Here is a 27,993-nt window from a genome sequence, read left to right as displayed (position 1 = left end):
AATGGAATGAAAAATGGTGGAATGGTGATGCATTCAGATGAGCTCTGGATCCTTAGGAGGATGCAACCTCTCACAGAAAATTTCTGAGAAAAGAAGTGATTGACAAATCAGGTAAGGAAATAATTATTTTGTTAGATATTTCAGCCTCAGCTTTTATCAGCAATTCAAAGGTGTTAAATTTAAAAACATGCAGTAATAGCCCATAACAATTTTTCTTAAAATGCGAAGGACAGAGATGAATCTTAGGGAAGCAACATTTCGCATATATAAGGGGCATATAACTGGAATAAATCTTTAAGTAAAAGTTTATATGTTATTCTCCAAGTCAAGGCTATGAGCTATTCCCAAGTGCATATCCTGAAGCTTACTTCTGCTTCTACTCTTTCAGGGTTGGTTTCCCCCCCCCCTCCTCTTGGGAAAAAATTGGGGTAGGCTGAATCCTTGAGTCCCTTCCAATTCCTTGATCCTCCTGGTTGTTTATTGATCTATTTTATAAAAATGATGTACCACTTTGTTGTAAGAAACTGTTAAAGATATAAGTTTAATATCCATAAAATGTAAAGTTTGTATGCATTGTGTTTGAAAACATTTTGCAAAGAAACATTTTCATTAGGCTTGGGAGGTTTCACTCTGGAAAATGCGGCAGAAAAGTTTGTATGTTTCCATTTCAGCCTTTATGCTAATTGATGATTCACTTGGAAACAGAACTGCAGATCTCTTACATCAAGGAGATGAGACCTGAGAACTCAGTGTCTTTGGAGCAATGGAGCCAGGAGCAGCAGGAGCTTAGTTCTGGGATGATGAACAAGCAAGTTGCTTAGGATCTATCTCTGGGAGCGCAGAGAGGAAAGTTCTTTTAGTCCTGAACTGTATTCAATACTAAAAAGAAGACAGGACCACATTGCTTGCTTGCTTAAGAACAATGTGTTACTAAATATTTTGTAAGCATTTATTTGTAACTGTTTTAAAACTGTTCTTCAGTAAAGCTTTGAAACCCATTCTTGTGGTGGAGGACAAATACGTTTAGACTCTTCATAAGGTCCTGACCAGAGGTTCTATTGTAGTAACTTAACAGAAACCTCAAAACAATTCGAATGATACCAGCGTGTCCTTTAGGCTTAAAAATCCAGTCACCGGGAGCTCTCATTCAGATTAGTGGAAATATTTTTGATAATGACTTTCACTTGATAAATTCAGGGCATTCTGTGGAGAGGGATGTTAAGCACAGAGAAAGAGGAAAAAGTCCTGTTGTGAGTGTAAAAGTCTTTGAGAGAATCTGGGGGGATAGAAATGGCTTCTGAGCTAATTGTGTGTGAGTGTAAAGCAACAGTCTGAGTTAAGAGAAAATTGATTGGGGTCATTCGTAGCTGGTAGATCCCAGTTGACCTCAATCAGTATAAAAGCCCAGGGCTCTAGCTGGAAAATTGTACTGAAAACTTTTAAAGAAGGAAGCAGGGCCGTCTTAAGCATAACCGGCACCGTGGTGCAAAGCTTCCTCCCGACGCCCCCCCCCCCCCGTTTCCCAGAGTTGTTGACCTTTTTTAAGAGAGAGACCCCGGAGTTGTTGACCTCTTTTTTTAGGGAGCTGACACCACGCTTTCACATTATCTCTAACAAGCCCTTAGAACGAAATGAAATGAAATGAAAAGGCAGAAAAAAACTAATGAAGTCCTCAATTCCAAGGCAGGGCTCATTCAAGACTCAGCAGTTCTTCTAATTCGTCCTCATGATTCAAATCACCACATATCAAAAAGTTAAAGCAATCACCAGTTTGTTGTTCTTTAAATAAATTGATAAAGACACAGAGAATGAAGTTTCAAGTACAAAGCTGATGTTTTCAAATATTGTGGGGGGTGGGGTGGGTGTAAAGCAGTGACATCCTGAACCTAAAAAGGACCAAAACTTGGGTCACAAAGGCTGCAGCCCTAACTGCACTTACCTGAGAGTAAGCCCTGCTGAATCTAATAGGAACCTTAAAACGATGCCCCCGTCTTTAAAGGACTTTTTGTTGGTGTTTGTTTGTTTTTAACCACTAACTGCATGGAGAGCACACTCTCGAGTCCATCCTTACCTCCGAACTGAGTCCTAATGGTAGTGCTTTCCCCTCCCACCGCCCCAAATCTGAATGAATCCCTCCTCCACTTTTTTCCTCAATGGAAGGGGCAGGGTGACATTTTTGGCACCCCTCCCTGCCCCCTGCGATGGGGAGCTCAGGGCTCGCTTGCCACGTGGGCTTCCTCAGCAGTCCCGCTACTGCCGCGGTGCAAGCAGGAGGAAGAAGGGCGCCGCATAGCTTTGCGCTCCGCTGCCGCTGCCTTCTCTGGAAGTGAGAGAGTGCGGCTGGCCATAGGAAGAGCTGCCGCCGCCTCCCAGCATGTCCTCACAGCTGGTCCCGGTTGGTCCCGGACTCCCGCTGCTGGGTGCCCCTGATGGGCGGGCGCCGTGGTGCAAGGCGCCTCTAACCCTAATGGGTAAGACAGCCCTGGAAGGAAGGCAGACTGGTGGTTCCCTCACTAGGAAGAAAACAGTGAGACACAGAGCTGACAGGGTGGACTTAAAAGTCAAGTGAAGCCTTTCCTGGCTTAGAGATCCAGAGAAGGGAAACGTTTGAAGGGCTTGATCACATTAAGTGTAGTTAAAAGCGCAGGAACAAGGAAATAAGTAAAAGCTAGCTACTCTAGTGTGTGGGAAATGGCCCAGTAGAGGGGTGGACATTTGGCAAGGAAGCAAGTTTAACTAATGGCCAGATTTCCTTGCTGGGTGTCTGTATGTCTTCTTGTTAGTCTTTGTTCATCCCACACGTTTCAGTGCATTTCCTCCTGGACTTCCCAAACTGTAAACAGGTTGCCCTTGAATCCCTACCTCTAGAGGTTCCCAGATAGTTTGCTACCAGGGCTGCCCTTGTTACTAGCAGTGTGAAATGTCCTGGTTTCTTAAACCATCAGCTCCCACTGAGAAAACATCTACCAGCCTCTAGCCAGCAAGGTGCCTGGCAAAAGAAATGGCAGGAATTGGGCTCTCTCAGAGGTCCAGCGACTTCCAGCTTTTGAGGCCCCTGGCCGTAACAACAATTAAAAATGATAACACAAGAAAACAAGGCAATCTAGATCACAAAATAAGTATGTGCTTTACCAAATTGTATCTCTTAATTGTTTAAGATTTGCAGACATTTTGGTCTAGTGTGCAGCATTACACATTTTAGGTGCCAGGCAAAAACATTCCTTTTTAAATAAGGCCTTTGGCTTTTAACTATCTGTTGCACAGGAGGCAAAATATTTCTGCTTTGCAGGGGGTTGGACTTGATGACCTTCATGGTCCCTTCCAGCTCCACAATTTATGATTCTCTGGTGCTGACCTGTAAAGCCCTAAACGACACTGGCCCTGTATGCCTGAAGGAGTGTCGCTACTCCCATCATCCAGCCCAGACACTGAGATCCTGCTCCAAGGGCCTTCTGGCAGTTCTCTCATTGCGAGAAGCAAAGTTACAGGGAACCAGGCAAAGGATCTTCTTGGTAGTGGCACCCACCCTATGGAATACCTTACCATCAGATGTCAAGGACATAAACAACTGTCTGACTTTTAGAAGACACCTGAAGGCTGCCTTGTATAGGGAAGTTTTTAACGTTTGATGTTTTATTGTGCTTTTATATTTGTTGGAAGCCACCAGAGTGGCTGGGGCAACCCAGTCACATGGGCGGGGTACAAATAATAAAATTATTATTTATAATTAGTATTATGATTTTATGGCTGAGTGAGGAGTTTCCCAGTCTTGCATTTCAGCGCTCTGTTGCACTGTTTCTCGTAACAGCATAATTTCTGGCATCGTTCCCAGAAGTGAAGTAATCCAAATGAGACTTAGGATATGGGCTTGAATTCTTTTTGGTATGCAGTACAACCGGATATTAGCGATAGCTCTTCCACCTGACTTCAGCCCTAGGCAGCTTGGCTGCTGTCAATAATGTATGTAGGTGCAACTGATTGAAATCCTGCTTACGGAGTCAGATCCAGCTCTTTATCTTTTGGCTGGGTCTGTTCTGATAACAGGGCTGGGGGAGAAAATCATTAAGGCATTAAGATGACAGATTACAAAAAGGGAGCACGGCAGCTCACCCAGAAGGTGCCTTTTGAATGCTGTTGCATTTTTGCAGCAGGAAGGCACTCACTTGAGTTATTTATCGTTCTTTTCATTGCATCATCGTCGGTTCTGGCTGAATAGAAACTACGACGCTTAAAATTGTTCGTTGCGATATGTAAATTTATTAGAGAGGTGAAGCTAGAGTTCATGAGCTTTTTATGTTGGGCAGGGTTACTTTCACAGAGAAATGAGGAAAAAACATATAATAGGAAAATAAGGTTTTGGTGTTTTTTTCTACCAAGCTCCTGGTCACTTTTCATTTTTCCCTCCCAGGAAAATCTCACCAATAGGTAAGATATCATGGCATTGTTTCCATGGTTACTCCCCCTCCTATGAATACATGGTGAATAAAGGAATGTCTACCATTGAATAACCAGAGTTTCTTTTTTTTCTTCTCAATTTTTTTCCATTGAGTAAAACATTAACTATATATGGTTACAGATAACTGGCCGGGGGGGGGGGGACACAGCCCTGGACCCAGAGGTGTAGGAAGCCTCTTGGGTGCCTGGGGCGGCATTGCTGCGTGGAGGCACCCCCTGGGGGCAGGGCATCCTGATGCATGCGTCATGACAGACTGCGCATGCCTGGAAATCTGGGCATGCACAGTCTGTCCTGCTGGCGCTGCTGCTCCAGTGGCAACCCGCCGAGCAAGCGCTGGCTCCTGGGGCTTCACTGTCCCGATTGTGCGGGGCAGCCCCATAGTGGCGCCAGCGGGCGGACCCCGGACGGGCCGCGGGGCGGAGCGGCTTCACTCTGCGGCTTGCTCGGGGCCCGCTGGCCGGGTGGGGCTGGCCCAAGTGTCAACCCCCTCTCCCCTGGAACCCATAGCGGCGCCGGCAGGCGGACCCCGAACGGGCTGCGGGGTGGAGCAGCTTCGCTCTGCGGCTTGCTTGGGGCCCGCCAGTGGGGCAGGGCTGGCCCAAGTGTCACCCCCCTCCCCTGGAACCCGGGGCAGACTGCCCCCCCTTGCGACGCCCATGCCTGGACCATTTTTCACAGGTACACACATTAATCCTAATGTATTTGTCCCCTAACAGACTAAGCAACCTGGAGATACTACTTGTGTTGAGAATAATCCTCCCCTCTCTTACCCAACTTGACTGCAGGTGCCTTTGATACCCTACAAACCCTCCTCCCCCATTTATTCAGTGAAAGGGGACTTGTAGGAGCCGGGTTTGGGAGAAGGCATTATTGAACAAAGGAGTGCAAGCCTTTGGAACTGCGCTTCCAGCTCAATAAGCAACATTAATGCCTTTGCAGATTTGCAAGTGATTATTAACTTGTCGCATGCCATCAACCTCACCTTTGTGTTCATAATATAAAACGGAATTCTTTTATGTACATTGCTCAGCCTCTTGGTGCACAGACGCAACCCCAAACCCTTATCTTGACAACGCTTCAATCTTCACATCGCTTTCAACAAAGCAGACTGAAGGACGTGAATGAATTAAGAAGCCTTTATATAAAGACATTCATTCTCCGGGATGATAAATAAGCCGGCCATAAATAGGCTTCAAGGACCATAACTCTTGTGGCTTTATCGGCCTTGTTTGTGATAAGTGTTGTTCATTTATTCATTACTGAAATTAAACGGCGAAAAGGATTAGTTGATTGCGCAGCTGATTGGAATATAAATGCTGTTCAAATACACTGACACTTGCCAAGATGTTATAATTTGCCCAGAGCAGCTGAGAAGATACTACAGGGGTGTCGAGAAATGGCAGAATAAACTATTGTGGGTTTTTAAAGTTTTCTTTCATTGGTTTTGTGGTGGAAGTGATCCTTTGCTATGTAAAAAGAGAAATGCTATGAGGGAAACTTTGGTTGGAAGCCCTTGCCCACAACTCTTGAATCCTAGTGGTTGCCTAAGGGGTTGTGGTCCGCAAAATAATGTTGTACACTTGTTCAGAGAGGCAGTGTTGTTTCCAGGCTGCTACATGTGCCAGTACAAAGAGTACTGAGTTTTTGCCATGCACTATTGCTAGCACATATCTTGTGGTACTTAAAATCTTGTGCTGGCTGCCCATATGCTACTGAGCCTAGTTCAGAGTTCTTGTATTAATTTACAATGTCCTTAATGACTTGAGTCCATACCTGATTCCTTATATCCCTATCACTGAGGTATTTGTTAGTGGCCCTCCCGCATAGCTCAGATGTACAGATCATATTGCAAAGGAGCCATGTTCAGCCTGGCTCCTTTGGGTATGTTTAGCCTGGAGAAGAGAAGGTTAAGGGGTGATATGATAGCCATGTTCAAATACCAGTATATAAAAGGATGTCATATAGAGGAGGGTGAAAGGTTGTTTTCTGCTGCTCCAGAGAAGTGGACATGGGGCAATGGATTCAAACTACAAGAAAGAAGATTCCACCTAAACATTAGGAAGAACTTCCTGACAGTAAGAGCTGTTCGGCAGTGGAATTTGCTGCCAAGGAGTGTGGTGGAGTCTCCTTCTTTGGAGGTCTTTAAGCAGAGGCTTGACAGCCATCTGTCAGGAATGCTTTGATGGTGTTTCCTGCTTGGCAGGGGGTTGGACTGGATGGCCCTTGTGGTCTCTTCCAACTCTATGATTCTATGTGTTCAGTATTGCAGGGTCAATTTTCTGGAACTCCCAGCTGATATCAGTCACAAGCCCCTCCCTACAAAACTTCCAGCACGTGCTGCTGAAGACTCTCTCTCTCTCTCTCTCTCTCTCTCTCTCTCTCTCTCTCTCTCCCTCTCTCCCTCCCTCCCTCTCAAATCTAACAGGCATTTTAACTGAATTTTCAGTTTTATACTTGGTTTGCAACTGATATTGATTGCATTTGTTGAGCTTTATGAACACCACTTTTAGCCAACTGTAATGAGCTGGTAGATAAATTGTCTAAATAAATGAAGTCTCTCATACGCATGGCCCCCTAGTAGCGAGAGAGTCCAGGGGCAGCTCTTTTTGGGTCAGGCTTCCTTTGAGGAATAGTACTGGAGACACACAGCATTTTTCATTTTATTTTTTTTTACAAAATTTGCTTTTCATTTACAAAATTATTTAATTCATTTATTCAGAATATTTCTTAACCATCCACCCTTGAGAGGATTCCAAGGCGGTGTGGAAGGTGACGAGCACAGAAATGGGGCACAGCATGAGCGCTGGTCCTTGCAGGCCCCTCGCCCCGCTCCCCCCGCATGTATGCTTCCTGAACACTTGACACCTATTGGTTAGCATGCATGCGTCTTGGGAGACAATGGAAGAGTGCACCTTTGGGGGTGAAGTTGGAAGCCAACTCCCCATAGAGCACATCCTTGGGGACCCTGCCATCTTCCATTCCGTAGACATGATCAAGCCAGCATTGTAGGGATGGCTCGCAGGGTGAGGGCACACCCTCCCCCACAGCTGTCTAGCCGCCATGTCCACTCCTTGACCTTTTGTCTCCTCATCAGTGTTCCGTACCCTGATGTTTACCTCCTTTGCAAAGGTATTGCTCATTTCCCCCTGTAATGGGAACATGATTTGGTGGCGCAAGTTGCGTAGTAGATAACTAGGCAACACCCAGGGGGCTCGGGATTGGAGAAGTGTAAAGGGCAAAGCCCTGAATGTATTTTGCTGGTTTTGCATATCTTGCTAATAAAAAGAGCCTCTGCTAAGCTAGCAATCAGCTTGCTCCTGCACAGCTCACTTGCATCCCAGCTCCCGTGTCGGCTCCGTTATTTCTACAAGCATAGATGTTGCCGAGACAGGAGTGCAAATCTTGGTTTGAGACTCTGTACTGCCATGTGAAGACCAACATCCTGGGTCAGGGAATCACCCACAATCCACACATCAGCATTAGTGACCACATGCTTGGGGCGGTAGAAGGTTTTGTCTACCTGGGCTCCATTTGAAGGCAAAAATACAGTGCAGCCAAATTTGCAGTTGGAAAGTAAGCACACGACAACATGAGTTCAACAGTAGACTTTAGTCACAGGGACCAATATTGGCCTTTAAAGCTATAAGAACCAGCCTACATACAATATACATACACAGCAACACTGGGCTCGATATAATTTTTTAACAGCAGGCAAGAAAGAAGGGGAAAGTTATATCCCTGTAAGTTAAAACACATGCAATGAAACAATGTGATGGCTTGTCCCCAACTCACTTTGGCTGTGTATACATCACCAGTTTATAATGTAGTGAGGTTGTTCCTACCCACCCACCCCCAATGCACTTCAGATTGCATTTACATGTCGTTTTACATGTCAGAAGAGGTTGAAAATGTTTCCAGATCAGCTGCTGTCCACACAAGTAGGTGGGAAATATGTCTTCATATGGCTTAGATTTTCAAATCAGACCAAAGGTGGTTTCCGGGGGAAATGCATTAAAGCACAGAGTTTCTCAATATGTGGTTTGTGGCTAATGTTGTGTGTACACAGCTTCACAAACCAACAGCTGGAGTGCACTGGATGCAGAGTAATCAGGAGTTTGTACACACAATGCTGATTTGAAGGCATGCTAATTGGCATTTGGTTTGCTTAATAAGGGATCCTTCAACATAGCAGAATTGCCATACAAGGGAGGAGTTCACCCCTCACACACACATTTTCAATTAAGTTTTATATGTGACCACTGGTTTAGTGAGAGATTTCACTTTTTTGGGTTCCATGATCACTGCAGATGGTGACAGCAGTCACGAAATTAGAAGACGCCTGCTTCTTGGGAGAAAAGCAATGACAAACCTAGACAGCATCTTAAAAAGCAAAGACATCACCTTGCCGACAAAGGTCCGTATAGTTAAAGCTATGGTTTTCCCAGTAGTAATGTACGGAAGTGAGAGCTGGACCATAAAGAAGGCTGATCGCCGAAGAATTGATGCTTTTGAATTATGGTGCTGGAGGAGACTCTTGAGAGTCCCATGGACTGCAAGAAGATCAAACCTATCCATTCTCAAGGAAATCGGCCCTGAGTGCTCACTAGAAGGACAGATCCTGAAGCTGAGGCTCCAGTACTTTGGCCACCTCATGAGAAGAGAAGACTCCCTGGAAAAGACCCTGATGTTGGGAAAGATGGAGGGCACAAGGAGAAGGGGACGACAAAGGATGAGATGCTTGGAACAATGCAAATTCTAAAGAAACCTAGAATAAAATATGTCTGTGATACTGCTAAGGAGTTATAAAAATGTGTATTTTAACTCTCCAGATCTTCAACCTTTCCCTCCAATGATATTTCAGAGGTTGCCCAGTCCAGAATTCCCTACCCGCTTTCAGTTCGTCTCCATAAGAGTTGTACAGTGGTACCTCGGTTTAAGAACAGCCCGATTTAAGAACCATTTGGTTTACAAACTCCGCAAAACTGGAAATAGTTACCCAGTTTAAGAACTTTACCTCAGTCTAAGAACAGAATCTGAACGGTGGAAGGGCACTGGCGGCCGGAGGCCTCATTAGAGAAAGCGCACCTTGGTTTAAGAACAGTTTTGGTTTAGGAACGGACTTCCGGAGCGGATTAAGTTCATAAATCGAGGTACCACTGTATTCTTCTAAGGGCCCTTCCAAATGTCCTGTTGTTGTGATACATTTTAATATTGTGTGATTCATTATTAGCTGCTCTGTGTTTGAAAATTCGGCAGGAAATAAGTTTTTGAAATAAGAACTCTGTGGCCCTTAAATTAATATTTGCGTGCCAATTCCCCATTTCCCACCTGGCTGCGTTAGTAATCCTTGCAGTTTAGTTGCATTTGAAATATGTTTGATGCGTACTCATTATAAGCGTTGTTTTTGAAATGTAGCCTATGTATGTAATGTAATGTGATGCGTGGCGTTACGTACACACGCACACCCACCCACCTTCTCGTATCAAATAATTGTGATCCGCGATATGTATAATCGCTTGGGTTTCATGGTAGTTTGGCAAATGACGCTGCAGTTCGCACCTTTGAACTCCAGGCGGCGCTACAGGACCGCTACTGGAGGTGGAACTGGAGCAGTTTTTCCAAACGGCGCTTTCAAGATATAGGAAAAGAGAAGAGTCACTTCCGTTCCACTACAAAACTTTTCCCATTAATGACTTCCAATAAGTAACGGACGCTCAAATCTGAATTTATTCATTTTTCACAAATAAATCTGTTGCACAATCGCAACCCCGCTAAAAACAATAGCGACGGTATTCATGAATCTTGTTTATTAGGCGGCGGGTGGCGGACATGGGGAATTGGGCCTAAAACAGCGACGGAATTGAAATCCCGCGTGACTCTTCCGTATATGCGCGTGCGCAGCAAGCTTTTCTCGTTCCGGTCTAGTTTTTTTCTCTCGCGAGAACGGATGAAACAGGAAGTCCTGCCTTCCTCTTCCTTTTCCGGCCCCCGTGTCCCTCTCTCTTTAACTCCGGCAAAGGGGCCGGACGGACACGCCGCAGCCATGGCGCTCTACAACTTCAAGAAAATCATGGTGGTCCCGTCTGCCAAGGTAAAAGGACGGCGGCTCCCTCTTTCAGGATTCCCGCCTGCCCTCCCTTTCGAGCGGCGCGTGGGGGCTTCTGAGTGCGGCTGCGCCGTTGATGTGGGAACACGGCGGCCCGGGTTAGCGCGTGGCGGGTGGGGGGGGGGAGAAGCCACGTGCCGAAGAAGGAGAGGCCACGTGACGTGCCTGGCCACTCATTGGCTCTCTTCCCCACGTGGCTCGCGGCTGCGCTACTCCACAGTGTGTTTCGGTGGGGGGGGGAGCTGTGCCTGGTGAATTGCTGCCTGTAGCGCTGCTGAAAATGGTACCAGCAGTGCCGGATTTACGTATAAGCTAAACAAGCTATAACTTAGGGCCCCACTCTCTTGGCCACCCCCCCCCCCCAACAAATTTAAAGGGGGGGAAAACCTGGATGTGCATTTCTGAAATATAAGATATAAAATAAAATAAAACCTACATACAGCAGCAGTGTTTTGTGTTGTGTAGGCTTCTATGGTGTAAGTAGTGGGCCACGCCTGCTAGCCTGCTCCCTAAAATATCACTGGTTTGCTCATTTCTATATCAATTCCTTTGATAAAATACATATTTTGTTATGAGCTTTAGATACCTATTAGGTCCATAAATTACCATATAGCTTATATTCAACACAAAAACCAGCAACAATTTGTTGTTGACAAAGGACAGCTGGACATTACCATTACCTTCAGTAGCTTAGGGCCTCATCAAACCTAAATCCAGCCCTGGGTGCCAGGGAGGGGTAAGAATAGGTAGCGATCCTATTCTCTCCCCACCTCCTCAAAAACATGTGACCCTAATAGTGACACTGTTTTATTTATGTATTAAATTTGTTGTAAAATTGTAGATTTTGGAAGGAAGGTCCTCCGAGGGTCATCTAGTCCAACCCCCTGCCATGCAGGAATCTCAACGTAGAATCCTTGTCAGCCGCTTTGCAACTTAATAACCAGTCAAATATGTAGCAAACTCTGAACTCTGGAAGGCCCTTAATCAAAGGGCTGAGCAGAGGAATGCGAAGCTAGAGGAAGATTTACGGCATCTTGAGATAAGGCTGAATTAGTCCTATGCTGCTAGCGGCTCCTTTTTGTACAAGGTGATGTTTATCTGATTTACTCTCGTAACATTCCGTGAGAGAAATTAAACTGTTCTTTTAACGGTGGGTTGAAACATTTTGTTCAGAGGCAAGCTGGCAGTGAATCCCTGTCTCACGATCCCTATTCTTAAGGGCTTTCCAGAGTTGTTTGCCCTGTCGCAGCACACTTGACCGAACTCTTCCTTTCTGCTTTCAACTACAGATGTGAGTTTTTGACTCTTGTTTTATTGTGACGTTTGGTGACTTTGAAAACACTAAGCACTTCTTGTTCCTTGCCGTTTGTTCTTTTAACTGCAGGACTTCATAGACCTGACGTTATCCAAGACGCAGCGGAAGACACCCACAGTAATTCATAAGCATTACCAGATTCACCGCATTCGTCATTTCTACATGAGAAAAGTAAAATACACCCAACAAAATTACCACGACAGGCTCACCCAAATCATCATGGATTTCCCAAAACTAGATGTAAGTGGCTTTGGCAGGAGGCAGTTGAACACAAAAAGTTATTCTAAGCCCAGTGTTATACTCTCCGCATGATACATGGCCAAAAAAAACTTGCAAAAACCTTTCTTTTGGGTAAACTATATCTGGTTTCTTAGAGAAAGGTTATGTGCTTCAAGTTCTTTCTTTTACATTATTATAAAATGGTCTATAAAGCCGTAAATGGTTTGGGGACCAGTTATCTTGGGGAATGCCTGCAGTATCCTGCCAATAAGGTGAGTTCTGCTGGCACGTCTCTCTTGAACACACCATCACCTGATGAAGTCTGGATTCCTGGAACTTGCTATAGGGCTTTCTCAATAGCTGCCCCTCCAGTTGTGAAATTCTCTTCCCCCGTAGCTTAGGGAGTGGCACTGGCATTAATGAGCTTTTAGTGCCAAGTGAAAATCTTTCCCTTTTGTCTGGCTCCCACAAGCTGACATTTTTATAACAGATGGGGAACGCTTGCATCAGCTTTAGTCTGGGTTTGCTGGATTTGTTTTATTGTTTTATGAAACTGATGTATACAACACATATGTTGTGACTTGCCCTGTGACCGCTTAGGGTGAAGTTTGGCTATCAATCCCCAAAACAATGTAGCATATGTTGATAAAGTACAGTATGGACAAAGTTATTATTTATTTATTAATTAAAAATAAATTTTATTCATTCAAATTCATAAATAAAAATGAAAAACAAACACAAAAACAAAACAAGAATAAACAAAAATCCATTACATAAATTACATCTTTCAAACCCATATTCCTAATATTTTTCCTGATCCCATTATCCCTCCCTCCGAACTCCCCCTCGCCCACGCGTGATCTCATTAACTCAATATCTTGCTTTCTCTTCTTTAGTTGTGCTAATACTTTTTATATTACCATCATATACTGGGTACCTATTATTTTCCTTCTTATTTTCCCCTGCACGTTTTACTCCATATCCACCAAAATATCAATTCCGGAGCCATATACAGTCATGTAATCATTCCTTCCCGTTCCTTTATTTTTTCTTGATTTGAGCGACCTCTAATATTTGCCATTAATTTCACCATCTCTACAAACTCACACATTTTATTTCTCCATTCTGCTATTGCAAAGTTATTTATTTAGGATACATAAAAGTCACCCTTCCTCTGGAAAAGTTCAGGGTGATGTACAGGGTGAGTCTTTTAAAAGAGGCCCCATGGAACATGTGTACTCTGTATCCACAGGGCTTCTTTTAAAGGACTCAGCCTGTACAACAGACATTAAAAACATGATATGTCTGTTAACCTTATTTTACTATGATTTGCTGCTTATTGAGAAGGAGAGAGTCATGTAGGATTTTGGATAGTGTTCTGTGAAAATATATACACAGTTTGTTTGGGTCGTTCTGGCAAAATGAATAATCATATGTTTTAAAGACTGTATTATACAGTAGACAAGATGTTGCCTGCTGATACAGCTTGTTGATCATTGAGTGTGCAAGTTTATAATTCTGTATAACTTATTGCTCCTTGGCTACTGAAAGCTTGAATACTCCTACACCGACCTGGGCCGAGCTAATGAATGCTGTTTTAATTTGTCCCACTTTTTAAAACACCTGCTCTTTCTAACATGGTCAATGGTGTAGCATAGCTCAGTTTCTTCTTAGGGTTGCATCGTTCTAGTTGCTTTTTATGCAAAGAGAAGACTAGGTTGAGCAAGAAAGACCTTGCTAAAGAGAGTAAATGTTTTTCTTTGCAGTGCATTATAGATGCGGAATCTTTTCTCCATTTTTGCCTATGTCTGTGTTCTCTATGGTCATCAAACAGATACAAAAACCTTAACCTAGGATTGAATGAGCTCCACAGACTCATACAAGAAGCTTGTGTTAGCCTTGTTCAGTGTTTCCCAAGCTTTGGTCTCCAGCTATTTTTGGACTACAACTCCCATCATCCCTAGGTGGCTGGACCCAGGTTAGGGATGATGGGAATTGTAGTCCCCCCCCCTAAAAAAAAGCTGGAGTCCCAAGTTTGGGAAACCCTGGCCTAGTTGAATTGTGTGACATTCTTCTGAGCAGGTTATTCTTTCTCTTGGACTGTGTACACACTCCTGTTTACTCTGCATTGAGTGCACTTTTTCACTCCTGGTTTGGGAAGTGGTGTACGGATGACATTAGCCTCAGCCCATATATATCTTGCTATTTCTTTGTTTTTAATGCCTTTTGCCTTAAAACCGGCTTTGATCTGAATTGAGAAAAAGAACAACCTAGCTGCATTTCAAACTGGTAATGTGTACACAGCCTTATTACTAAGTTTGTCTTCCATCCTTTAAACCTGATGGTTCCTAGGGCGGTACTCAACAATATATTAAGTACCCAAACCAATACAAGAGCCATAAAACCACTATGAAAACCAAACAAAAAGCAAGAAATCGGTAATTCAGACGACCTAGCAGCAGTTTACATTTTACATCAGCCCAAATGATAAGCCTAGGGAAATAAATGCATCTTAATCTGGTGCATAAGAACAGATAGTGTAGGAGACAGCAGTATCTTTGTGACAGCAGTGGGGGTCTTTTTATAGTCATCTGACCTTATATTGATGATGGATAATTGTCAGATGGATAGCCACACAGCAGGTGAACATGGTTGAGGAAAACTGCCTTGTGATTCCCTACTCCTGCCCTATAGGAAGGAACCTCCATATCTAGGGTGCCACAACAGAGAAGGCCCTGTTCTGCATTGTTGCACCACAAACAATGCATGTAAACAGAAATATGAGTGGGCTGCTCCTGGATTTATGCTGCATCATAGAATGCTTTTTTGAACTTTCTCCTAGTTTCAAAATCAGTTTACTGTGTGGCCCAAAATTCCCTTGAGCTTGTGGAAGTAGTCAGCCTTCTGGACCTTGGCTGTGCTACTTAGCAAAGGTCAAACTGCTAAGACGTTTGCATATTGACATAAGTTTTGTTCTTTTTTCCCCCCAGGACATCCATCCATTTTATGCAGATTTGATGAACGTTCTTTATGACAAAGATCATTACAAGTTGGCTTTGGGGCAAATTAACATTGCAAAGAATCTGATTGACAAGTAAGAGCTTAATATTTAGTTGTTGTCCATGCTTCAAAAAAACATTTCTGTTGTTTGGATCACTGTAACACACACACACACACACACACACACTGTTCAGAAAAGGCTTCCTATTCTCTGCTTGCGGTTCTTCCTTATAAAGCCATGCCTTTGAAACATGAAGGAATGCCTGCACGTTCCTTGGGACTTACCCTTTCATTCCCCCCTTTCAAGCACTCCAGTTCTGTGCTCAGGTATTAGGATGGTGGAGAGGGCAACAAGCTTCTAGCGGCCTCAATACAGGTTTGACTTCTGTTTTTGAAATACAGCGTTGCCAAAGATTATGTACGACTGATGAAATATGGAGATTCCCTTTACCGATGCAAGCAGCTGAAGCGGGCTGCTCTGGGACGGATGTGTACAATCATCAAAAGACAGAAGCAGAGCCTGGAGTACTTAGAACAAGGTGGAGTATATCAGGGGTGATAGCAGAACAGACTTACTACTTTATTGCGATACCACCCTTCAGTCAGTAAGTTCATACCGGCCTCTCAGGCTTCTTGTCCCAACTTTACCTTCACAACCGCCCTGTGAGGCTGAGAAAGTGACTGGCTGAAGATCACCGAACGAGCAATCATTGCAACACTTTGGCTGTCATTAAACAGTGAACTTTAGTAGTAATAAAGTTAATCTGCCAGAAATGGGCCCATTCAATAATATCCCTGGCCAACCTTCATGTTCATCCAGAGAAAGAATGCAAGACTCGCCTTGCTTCTACAAGAAGTAGGTAGCCTGGTGTGTCTTCATTTAAGGTGTGGAAATTTTTGCCAACTAATATTAAGCAAGAGCTGTACTTAGGGTGAGCTGAAGGCTTTCCAACTGTACAATGAAACATCCCCTCCTCCTCCATTTTCTGCCTGCCCCTGTCCCTTTTCCCTAAACTCCTCTGGAATGCCCCAGAACAGATTTACGGAACATTCAAAGAGAGGACAAGGAAGTTTCGTTGCACAATTGGACTGCTTTGTGGATACCGCCCTTCGTTCAAAATGCCTGCTTAGGACCCTTCTGCTTACACTGGGCCTATCAGATGCATAGCTCAGCCACTGTTAATTGTGTATCAGTGCCCAGATGCTAACTATTTTTAGACTTCAACAAATGAAAGATTGTATTTATTTTTTACAGTGCGTCAGCATTTATCTCGCTTGCCAACCATTGACCCTAACACACGGACTCTCTTACTGTGTGGTTACCCGAATGTTGGGAAATCCAGCTTTATAAACAAGGTTTGTGGATATTTGTATGGCTTTGGAGCCAAAGGAAAGTACCGTGGAACCTTAAGCTGCATTTTTTACTTGGAAGTAAATCCCATTGAGTTGCATGCTCCCTAGTAAATGTGTTTAGGATGATAGCCTTAGTTGAGTTCATATTCAACTAGGGATGTGCTATCTCTTAATGAGTGAATAGATATTTTAAATATTTGAGCAGATAAAGGGCCACATTCCCTTTTAAGGGCTGTAGTATTAGCAGTGAGCATGGCCAGGGCCAGATCAACAGGCATTACAGAGGACTGCATTCAAGCTGTGCAAAACTCGGGTGTTTCTATGCACAATCTCTCCATCCGGGCACACTCTGCACTCCTTTGATTCCCAGGAAGTATTCAGAGTATAATGTCTTTGACAGTGGAGGTAGAACACAACTATGGTGGATAGTAACCATTGATAGTCTTGTCTTCTATGAATTTTTTTAATCCTCTTCTAAAGCCCTCCAAGTTGGAAGCCATCACAGTCTCCTGCGGGAGCGATTTCCATATTTTAACTATGCTCTGCGTGAAGAAGGACACATTCGATCCTTGAGGATGGGGTAGGGCGAGGGAAGAGGGTAGCCTGGGGAGAATCCCAGGGTCAGGAAAGAGAGACCTGGAGCTTGGAAGTTCCACCCCAAGTGCTAAACGGGAGATACTTGGTTTCACATATTTTGAGTTCCAGAGCAGAAAATATCTTCTCTTTCCTACCCCACGCCTAAATAAGTGTGCTCTAGTTTAAACTGCAGTGGCTCAGACATTTCTCTTGTAAGAAGTCAAGTACGGCCCTTGTTTGTTTGAAAAATGGAATTGTCTTATAAATGGAGAGACGCTGCAACTTTGGGACTTCTTGTGTTTCAGGTGACGAGGGCAGATGTAGAGGTGCAGCCATATGCCTTCACCACAAAATCTCTGTTTGTGGGCCACATGGATTACAAGTATCTGCGTTGGCAGGTAAGGACTTTGCTGTAGCAATTAGTAGTTGGGACGGATCTTTCTCCTTCAGGGTAATGCTGTGAACCGTATTTTGGCTTCCTAGAGTTCCTTATAATTTTTCTGAACTTCCAATTAGCTGATTAGAATTTGTGATGGCTGCATTGAACTAGTTTGTCCTGGAGGCTGCCTTGCTCACAATCTTCAGGTTGGGAGTCTTCTTTTACAGTAATGGCCACTCCGTCCAAGCTGTAACCCTCTGAAGATTGAGCCCTTGTCTCAATGCAGTTTTCAAAGGAATTTCTCCTTTTAAATTATGTTTGCCCAGTCTTGTCTCTGCCACAGACCCCAACGCAGCTCATTTGGTGCTCCTGTAGATGAGCTGATTGGAGTGATGCTCCTGTGTGTCTGCTCACCACTTATTGAGTCATCTGATGATAGTCTAGCTCAGCTATCCACATGACTGCATAAGACAGGCAGTCTGGAGATGTGGGCGACTGCGGTTTCTAGACTCGAGGGTTGTGAAGAAATAGTTTCAACCCTCATCTATGACAATATAAAACTATTACAAAGGAGTGTCCTGGGCTTTTAGCCTTGGAAGGGTGTTGACACACTGTACGTAGCTGCCTAGCCATTGATTAATGTAACTTTCATGTTCTGGAGCTTTACCAAAAGACATAACACCCTGAACCAAAACCGTAGAACATACCTGTCCAAATCTGCCTAGGTAGTTCAGTTGGCGTGCTTCAGTTTGTCCAAGTGAATGAATACAGTGACTTCAGCTAGCAGTCCTGTAGCCAGATGCTGTGCTTGTTTACTTAGAAGTAAATCTACTGAGTTCAATGGGACTTACTCGCAAGGTATGTGGGTATGGGATTGCAGCCATTGATATTGCATGTAGAAGCAAGAATTTCTTCGGTATTCTGAGCGATACCATTTCAGCATCCTTGCCTTCTGTTTTGCAGTTTAGGAGGAAAGGATAATAGTATTTGAGTTGCAGAGGCGCTTGAAACGCCTGTGCCCTCCATTTACAGCTGTTCCAGAAGTGGGGCTATTTTTCCTCCCCAGCCCTATTTCCGGTTTGCTTGTCAATGCATGTGAGATCAAGGACTTTAATTCTGTCTTTCTTCATTCTAGGTAGTGGATACTCCCGGTATTCTGGATCATCCCCTGGAAGAGAGAAACACCATTGAGATGCAGGCCATAACAGCGCTTGCCCACCTTCGTTCAGCTGTCCTATATGTCATGGATATATCTGAGCAGTGTGGGCACAGCCTGGAAGAGCAGCTCGAACTCTTCAGCAATATCAAGCCACTCTTTGTCAACAAGGTAGGCTGGGATTTAATATCTTGATGCCGAGTTGCTGCTTTCTTGGTTGTAAAATCTAGACCTTAGTTCAATCTGTTATTTCCCCCTTTTTAACTTTCAGCCTCTAATAATTGTAGCAAACAAATGTGACGTGAAGAGAATTTCTGAGCTTTCTGAGGAAAACCAGGTAGGAAATTGTGTCCGTCCGTCTGTCTTAGGGTTGTGCACCGGCTCGGAGTGCACCTTGAATAATGGGGTGGATCAGGGTGATTTGGAGAAGACTCTTCCTTTGCAGAGTCAGGTCATGCCATCAACGAGGCATGTCAAAATGGATCAGGGTCAAATTCAATTTTTTTGAGTAGCTCTATCTCCTCCGTTTTTCTAAAAAGTTAAACCCACAATTTTACCCTCACCATTTTTTTGAGAAACCCAAAACAAAGTGGTCTGGGGAAATGACATGGGGACAAGGCGGTGTTCTGGTTAAGATCTTTTCATTTTGATGAAGTGGTTTAGCTTCCATTCACTGTGAATTATTCCCCCCCCCCCGCACCCCAATCAGAGTGATTTGGGGGAGGCAGTTTGTTTATTTCAAAGAGTTGTTCTTTGTGAGGGTCTTCATTCTCGTCTGAATTTTGGCTGTGAGAGCAGGGAGTAAGCAGCAGAGTCACATTGTGGGAGTAGCCTGCTTTTCCCCCAGTCATCTTTTTTCCTAACAGGCAGTTCAAAGCCATAACTTGCTTTCTTTGGTGACTGTTCCAGTTTTTTTATACCAAAGGTGATATCTCCTAGCATGATAGCCCCTGGACCAGTTTTCTGAATTTTAGCATGCTTTTTAGCCTGAAAGTGGCAGGTGTAATCCACCTGCAGTGGTTCCTTTGCCTGCAAATTTCATCCACATGCGAAAAAGAAAAACACTAGACATTTTTCGGTTTCCAGTTTTAGTCAATGGTGGGTTCGGATTTAACTGATCCGAGTCAGACATACCCAAATAATGAGTTGAATTGCAACAATTTAGGTTGTATACACACTGTACTTTTCAGGCACAATACATTTAAAGCACGTCCATAGCACATTCCCCCCCCCCCCTCAAAGAATTCTGGGCACTGTAGTTCACAAAGTTACAACTCCCAGCAACCCTTAACTAATTACATGTCCAGAAATTTTTGAGGAGGGAAACAGATGGTCTGCATATGTGTAATTTATTTCACGGCCGATGTGACACATTCATCATCATGCTGCAGTCCTTAAGAGGCTGTCAGGCCCCCACCCTAAGCCAGGTGGAGAGAGGCATTCTAACATAACTGTGTCTTCCAGTTCATGAAGATCTTGTGTTTATTTTGATACCCTAGGAATAGAAGGCAACAATATTTTTGTTGGGTTTAAGCGTTTAGTTTCACTACTGAATTCACATGTGTCCATCATGTTTTAGAAAATGTTTGCTGATTTAGAAGCAGATGGGCTTCCTGTCATTGAGACAAGCACCCTAACTGAAGAAGGAGTGATTCAAGTTAAAACAGAAGTGAGTCGTATGTATGTTTTTGTATAAGCTGTGTTCCAGGCACTCTCATTGGGATGGTCCAACCCAACAGTGACCTCCTCCACACTTAAAAGATTTGTGCTGCTTAGGGAAAGGCTGCAATAATAATAATAATAATACCTTGCACTAGGACACTGCAGGAGAAATGTGAAGCCAAATCCAAAGGTGATTATTATTATTATTATTATTATTAATTAAATTCGTTAGTTGCTGTAAGGGTTTTCAGTGATTGTTCATGAGTAACCAGCCTGACGCCAAGGTTTCTAAAACTAAGTTTCTTTATTGTGCAGATATGTACAGTGCAGCAACAAAAAGTATGTCTAGCTCATCCTTCGGCAGAGTCCAGGAATGACTCTTTCCGGTTCTTTGCCCAGCATAAGAGCCGCAGGATGCGGAACCCCCGCCTACCCCCTCTGCTTCCCCCCCCCCCCCCGTGCAAGTGGGGAGACGGAAGAGGCGCCTCACCTCCAGTCCCTGCTTGATGCGAGGGCTCTCCTTCCCTGTCAGAGCCCTGACTCCTACTTTCCCTTCCCGTCTCTCCCTCCCCACTAGAGGGATCACTGCCTTCCTCACTGGAGGAAGACAAATTGCTGAGCAGGTGGGGCGGGGGCTCGCGATAGTGAGGTGAGGGCAGCACCCTGACAGTTGCCTTAGCTTGTCCAAGGCAATCCAAAGTGACTTGTGCAACCACAAAACCTACCTATTTCAGCAAATGTTTATGGCATAGGACCACTAGCTCTTGTTTACCTTTTTCTCATGGTTGTTTTGACCAACCTATTATTCTGTTAGCTGCTGGCAGCTGAACTGGACGCCTGTTTGGACAACTGTAAAAAGGAGGAGCATTAATGATAGGCTTTCTTCATTGTTCCATTCCCTCTAATAGGGAACTTTGGTGGTTGATTGCCAAACAATTTACAACGGTCATCCAAAAGGAAAGGAGTGTTTTTGTAGGGAAGCTTTTAATGTTTAATAGACAATTGTATTTTAATATTCTGTTGGAAGCCGCCCAGAGTTGCTGGGGAAACCCAGCCAGATGGGCGGGTATGTATGTATGTATGTATGTATGTATGTATAAATAAATAAATAAATAAATAAATACTACTGGGGGGCAGGGGAGAACCTTTTTGTCCTCCAATTCCAGACTGACAAGTGTGCAAAGTTCTTCTAAAATGGCCTCCTTAGTGGAAAGGCAAAAAAGTCTGGCGATAATGGGCCTGTTGATGCAAGCACTGCCTTGCTCTGTAGGTGAATTCTAGATCCAAGACATTAAGCTTAAAATTAGGGAAGATGGGATTAAACCAGGAAATTGTAAAATAGAGTAAATCTTGGCCTTCGAGAAATTTATGATGATTTTGCCTTGCAGAGTCAAATTTTTTTAGGTTTTCAGATTGGAGGTTTGATAGCGCACGAGTAGTTAAAGAATTAGGGCAGCCATCTTGCTTGGTGATTTCACACACACTCAGTCTGGTGCAGATGTAGTGCTTCCTTTTCACTGTGGTTATGAGATGGAGAGCCTGTGAACCTGTGGGTGCTCCCAGTTTCCTTCCCCCTGCTGTTTTTTCAATTCCAGTAAGGAGGGAATTTGGGAGCCCGTGGGGTAATCCTGCTCAGTGAAACTGACGTTAAAAAATTGGGAGCCATTATGTCTGCGTGTTATTCGTCTGCTTTCATAAGCATATTTTTTTGAATTCCTATTTTGCATGTTCTCAGGCCTGTGACAGGTTGCTGGCCCATCGTGTTGATACCAAAATGAAAGGAAACAAAGTACACGATGTACTGAACAGGCTCCACTTAGCTATCCCGTCGAAAAGAGACAACAAGGTTGGTGTGTGTGCCCATTATACCTCTGTCGTCCCCCGTCCCCCCGTTTTAGCAATGTATGTATATATAATACACATGCATCTAATCAAAACAGTCTTGGTCTCTCTTTTTTTGCTTTTTTGTTTTTGTTTTTAAACTGATTCCTTGAGCTCATCTTGGTTTTATCCTTTAATCTTAGGAAAGGCCGCCTTTTATCCCTGAAGGTGCCCTGCTCCGCAAAAAACGCATGGAAGTTGATGCGCCTAAAAAGAAACTGGTAGGCGTCTTTTGAAAGATTTTCCCAGGAGAAGAACAGCAAAATTTGTGTGAAGCTTTTAAAAAGGATCCATTTTAATGCTGTGTGCTTGTTCACAGGAGAAAGACATTGAAATGGAAATGGGAGACGAGTATGTTTTGGATCTTAAGAGTAAGTGGTAGCAGTAATCTTAATGTTCTCTAGAGGTGTCACTGGATGTAGTATTCCCATTTTGCAGACAGTTCAGGTAGAAAACTGCAAGGTTAACTTCAGCTGTTGTGTGTAGTTAGCAGCCCTGTTTAGGGAAGTTTTTAATGCTTGATGTTGTTCCTTTTTTATTACAGTGGTGCCTCGCAAGACGAAATTAATTCGTTCCGCAAGACTTTTCGTCTTGCGGAAATTTCGTCTTGCGAGGCACCGTTTCCCATAGGAACGCATTAGAATTTAATTAATGCGTTCCTATGGGGGGGGGAAAGTCCGGGGGCCCCTTCCGACCGGCACCGGAGCCGTGCCGCGTTTTAAAGCTGCAGCGAGTGAACAGCAGCACTGCTGTTCGCTCGTTGCAGCCTTAAAACGAGGCGCCGCGCCATACAGGGAGCTGTAAAGGCTTACCTTTTGGCTCCGGTCGGGAGGGGTGTTGTCCATCGCGTCCAGCTTGGCTCGACTGTGCATGTCTGCGATCTCCATAGACGAATTCGTCTCGCGAGTCAACTAAAAACTCGCAAAACCCTTTCGTTTTGCGAGTTTTTCGTTGTGCAAGGCATTCGTCTTGCGGGGCACCACTGTATTAATATTCTGTTGGGAGCCGCCCAGAGTGGCTGGGGAAACCTAGCCAGATGGGTGAGGTAGATATGTATGTATGTGTGTATGTATGTGTGTATATATAAATAAATAAAGTTAATAATTATAATTATTATTAACATAATAATTATGTTATGCTCTTAGTCTACTGGATAATACTGGTTTTCACCTAATTTTCCATCAGGGACTATATGTTAAAAAATAGGGGTCTCCGTTCTTGAAGTTTGCAAAGTTGATGGAGGGCTTTGTCGGTCTACATAAGGAGTGAACAACCTGCAGCCTTTGGCCTAATGTCATGAATCCCTTTCCCAAATTACCCTCTCCTGTGTTGCCGCTGGCAAGCTGCTTTGGGTGGAGGGAGGGTAGCAGGTGTCAGAAAGTGAGTGGCCTTTCTAGACAGTGAGCTTTTTGGACAGATAATAGTTCAAGCTACAAGTATTTTTGACGAAGCCTAAGGTTAAAGGAGGGACGCGGGTGGCGCTGTGGTCTAAACCAGTGTTTTTCAACCTTTTTGGGGCAAAGGCACACTTGTTTCATGAAAAAAATCACGAGGCACACCACCATTAGAAAATGTTAAAAAAATTAACTCTATGCCTATATTGACTATATATAAAGTAATTTTCCCACGGCACACCAGGCAACATCTCGCGGCACACTAGTGTGCCGCGGAACAGTGGTTGAAAAACACTGGTCTAAACCACTGAGCCTAGGGCCTGCTGATCAGAAGGTTGGCGGTTCGAATCCCTATGACGGGGTGAGCTCCCATTGCTTGCTTCCTGCCCCTGCCAACCTAGCAGTTCGAAAGCAAGTCAAACTGCAAGTGGATAAATAGGAACTGCTCCAGCGGGAAGGTAAACGGTGTTTCCGTGCGCTGCTGTGGTTCTCCAGAAGCGGCTTAGTCATGCTGACCACATGACCCGGAAGCTGTCTGTGGACAAACGCCGGCTCCCTTGACCTATAGAGTGAGATGAGCTCCGCAACCCCAGAGTCGTCCGCGACTGGACCTAACGGTCAGGGGTACCTTTACCTTTACCTAAGGTTAAAGGAAGATTGTTCTGGTTACCAGACAGGTTTAGCAACTCTGGACCACCTGCTAGCCGGTAATGTCCTGCTGTAACGATGAAATAGCAGCTTCTGTGCTGCACAAATTGATAATTCTCTGTGTTGTTCCCCCCTCCCCCCCTTTAGAATACTGGGATCTAATGAATCCATCTGAAAAATATGATAAGGTGCCAGAGATCTGGGAAGGACACAACATAGCAGATTATATTGACCCAGATATCATGAAGGTAGGAGTTATCCCCATTAACTTCACACTTCAGTATTTCTTGTCTAGCCTCTTACTAAGAAGAATCACAACTAAGAAAAATGAATTGATTGACTCGGTAAAACCACCACTCTGCTTCTGCCTTTAATCTTGGTTCAGTAATTGAGAACTTTTGATATGGCAGTCAATTAGGAGTTTGAGCATTAACTATCTGAAAGGCTCTGTTGATGAACATTTGAAGCATGCATATTGTAAAAAAGTTTCTAATGCATTGTGTGTGATGTCTTTAAAGAAACTGGAGCAACTGGAGGAAGAGGAGGAGCTGAGGCAAGCAGCTGGAGAATATGACAGCGACTCAGAAAGTGAAGATGAGGAAATGATGAGCATCAGACAGCTGGCACAACAGATTCGAGAGAAAAAGAAACTCAAGATGTTGGCATCCAAAGAGAAAGATACACAGGGGCCCAAGATGCCGAGAACAGCGAGAAAGGCAGGTTTCAAACATTTTTTTAAGAATGTGTTGGGGCCTGACTGCGATTAAGGGATTTACGTGCGCTCCCTCCCACCCACTCACTTTCGTTACAAAACAGAAATCGAAGTTGTCATGGCTAGAAATGCCTGTTTGACTGCAGATTAAAAATAATGCCTTAGGCAGATGAAATAGTAACAGGCCCATAAGTGATAGAAGAAGATGAATGAGAATCTCCATTAAGGTGTGTTCTAGTTTAGGACTTGTCAGAAACACAAGGATCACTCCTGAGGCCTGGTCTACGCAGTCAGCAGAACAAAGTTGTGGAATAAACTGGGACATAGGAAGGTGACTTCTGTTGAGTCTGAGCTTTGGTTCACCCAGCTCAGCACTGTCAACAGTGAGTGGCAGAGGTTCTCCAGGGTTTCATACAAGAGTTTTCCCCAGACTACCTGAAGATGTCTGGATTGAGCCTGGGACCTTTTTTCATACAATGCTATTTCAGACATGATTTTTGATCTCCTATACACACTCACCCACCCAACATTATAAGCTTCTAGCAATTCAACAAGCAAATCTTACTATAGGCCCCACATCCGCCTGCACTGGCATGTTTCAAAGTAACAAACAGGAGATTAAGTGAACTCCCAGTTGTTCCTTTGCCAGAACAAGTTGCATTCCTTCATCCAAATTTTTCCTACAAGGCTTAGGGCTGATTGAGATCTGGCCCATTGGGGTTAGGGTAAGGTTCCTCATGTCTGCCTTAAGCAGAACAGTTCACTATTATTATTATTGCCTGCTTCCAGAAGTGTAGGCTCATTTGCTACCCACACTCTGTGTTGTCGTGTTGAGCATCCTGTATGCATGGAGTGTGTGTTCTGGTACATGTTAAATTACACCTAAACTAATTTGAAAGGGTGGGGGGAGAACGGCAGACCATTGACATTCCTGCTTTTATCTGTTTGTCTCCAAATTGTCACTGAAATCTATCTGGAACGTACGCAGTTGTCTGCTGTAGGATTTCTCTTGCAGTTTTTGAACAGTGTACTGGATTGCTTCTTAGACTCCTTTCTGCCAAGTCTATATAAAAGTGTATTGATAACAGGGAAAATAATTGATGACTTGTGTCTTTAGGTTGAACGGAAGACATTAGAGAAGGAGATGACTGATCTCGGGCTTGATATGACTGGTAAAAATGAGGTAAGACAGACTTTTTTCTGTATTGATTTCTGTAGGCAATACTTTCATTATTTCTAAATGTCCTTATTATACTTCATTTTTCTGCCACAGGAAATAAAGCTGTCGCTTTTTTGTTTTTTTAAGCCAGGCAGGGCCTGCGGGTCTCAAACCGCAGGAGGCGTTTGTAGGATCCAAGCAATGTGTTGGTCGAAGGAACCCGTGGGCTAAGCTGGCTCTGGAAATAAAGCTGTGTTAAGGGAATTGATTAATATTGGATTAAGACTGGAATTCAGAGTTGAAAAATCCTATTAATGAAGTTTGTACTCGTAAGCTGTTAGCTGCATTAAGTAGTATTTATGCTGAGGAACACTGTTCAGCACCCGATAACTAATTTAGAAGATGTGAGGTTCTGATTGGGCTTTTCTTGGTTTGTGGATTTTCAGGCACATTATGTAGCCCAGGCAAGAAGATCCCGGAGTGTTACCCGTAAACGTAAACGAGAAGAATCTGTACCACCTACATCTGTGGTGCGAAGTCGCAGTTCCTCCCGCACACCTCGTGATGTATCTGGCCTTCGAGACGTAAAGGTCTGTCTTAAGTTTATTACAGTTGTGGACGGTTTTCTAGGAAGTAGTATTGCAAATAGGCATTTACAAATCTGCACGTTGAGCTACTGTAATTAAGCGGAGGTTAGGATTTGTCATGACAGGGCATTTTAAATTGAGTTGCAATACGTTTCTGTGTCATCAAGAGAAAATTAAATTACGGTGGTGCCCCGCTAGACGAAAATAATTCGTTCTACGAATTTTTTTCATCTAGCGGTTTTTTCGTCTAGTGAAGCGGCAATGACAGCCGCGCTCCGCTAAACGAAAAAAAAAAGACGAAAATTTTTCGTCTTGCGAAGCAGCCCCATAGACTTTTTCGTCTTGCGGGGCAGCTTCCACTAGACGAATGCCGTTCGTCTAGCGAGGCATTCGTCTAGCGGGGCACCACTGCACTTTTTAAAAACCTCTTCCTGTATATTTAGTACTGTATCATTAGGATCAATTGGTTCCTTTTAGTTCAAGCCATTTGAAGCAGGATTGACCTGTGCTCAGTTCATCATCTGTACTGTCATACTAAGGATGGATGGATAACCTGTGGCCCTCCAGATGTTGCTGGACTACAACTCTCACCATCCCTGTTTCGCCATATTGCCTGGCACTTGTGGGAGTTTGAGCCCAACAAAATCTAGAGGGACTACAGGTAAGCTACACCTGCACTAAGGGGCGTGATGGCAATAGGCCAGCTTGTCACTTATTTGGTTGAGGCGTCCCAAGACTCGCCATGCACAAACATAGCTGGGAGTAAGTTCCACTGAACATAATACTTCTGTGTAGGATTGTGCTGTTAATACTGGAAAGGTAGGGCAGGGAGAAAGGCCTAGGAAAAGGAGGTACCAGGTGGCCAGGCAAGATGGCTGAATTTACATACTGATGTGGAATAGCCTAAATAGTTGTTTAGCTTTGCCTTTTTTATGCAATATATGTAGCTTATGCAATGTGTTTGAGATACCAATCCCTTTGTATTTTTAAATTGCTTCTATAGAAGGCACATTTATGGCTGTGTCTCAGATCCTAGTCTTATACCCTTAACCACTATTTCCCAAAGGGACTATAAGGCAGTATTTGGGTCATATTATTGGTGTGGAGGATGAGCCTCAAGTGGAGAAATAATGCTTCACTTATTATGATTTATTTATTTATTTGTATAGATGGTGAAGAAGACTAAAACTATGATGAAGAAAGCTCAAACGAAAATGAACCGGTTGGGCAGGAAAGGGGAAGCAGATAGGCACGTCTTTGACCTTAAGCCCAAACATCTGTTTTCTGGCAAGAGGAAATCTGGTACAAACCAACGAAGATAAATGGCTCTACAAGGACAATAAGAAAATATCAATGCAAATTAAAGCCAACATATATATAAGAAATAGTT

At 43.9% G+C, this 27,993-nt stretch overlaps 1 protein-coding gene across 2 annotated transcripts; it reads left to right on the top strand.

The window, feature by feature from the left end:
* GTPBP4 (GTP binding protein 4) lies at positions 1-27,983 on the top strand. Of its 2 annotated transcripts, none has more exons than XM_033164911.1 (17): positions 1-111; positions 11,947-12,117; positions 15,087-15,190; positions 15,499-15,635; positions 16,352-16,452; positions 17,331-17,423; positions 18,540-18,731; positions 18,832-18,897; positions 20,140-20,229; positions 21,958-22,068; positions 22,247-22,324; positions 22,423-22,474; positions 24,293-24,393; positions 24,664-24,861; positions 25,975-26,040; positions 26,463-26,606; positions 27,773-27,983. In XM_033164911.1, exons 2-17 carry the CDS (start codon positions 12,040-12,042, stop codon positions 27,923-27,925), a joined length of 1,764 nt encoding a protein of 587 aa, XP_033020802.1. In that variant the 5' UTR covers positions 1-111; positions 11,947-12,039; the 3' UTR covers positions 27,926-27,983. The 2 variants fall into 2 exon arrangements, with proteins under 2 accessions (XP_033020802.1, XP_033020801.1); XM_033164910.1 differs by lacking the exon at positions 1-111 and adding an exon at positions 10,422-10,547.
* Positions 27,984-27,993: the final 10 nt, after the last annotated feature.

The sequence above is a fragment of the Lacerta agilis genome, chromosome 12, assembly GCF_009819535.1.
Source record: "Lacerta agilis isolate rLacAgi1 chromosome 12, rLacAgi1.pri, whole genome shotgun sequence".
Lineage (NCBI taxonomy): Eukaryota > Metazoa > Chordata > Lepidosauria > Squamata > Lacertidae > Lacerta > Lacerta agilis.
This window is presented reverse-complemented; position numbering and strand designations above follow the sequence as displayed.

Excerpts from the sequence above, each read along its gene's own strand:
- GTPBP4 (XM_033164910.1), top strand. The coding sequence starts at position 10,500 with ATGGCGCTCTACAACTTCAAGAAAATCATGGTGGTCCCGTCTGCCAAG. Across the intron at positions 22,475-24,292 it reads GTATGTTTTGGATCTTAAGA|AATACTGGGATCTAATGAAT; the intron begins GTAAGTGGTAGC and ends CCCCCCCTTTAG. Across the intron at positions 26,041-26,462 it reads ATATGACTGGTAAAAATGAG|GCACATTATGTAGCCCAGGC; the intron begins GTAAGACAGACT and ends GTGGATTTTCAG.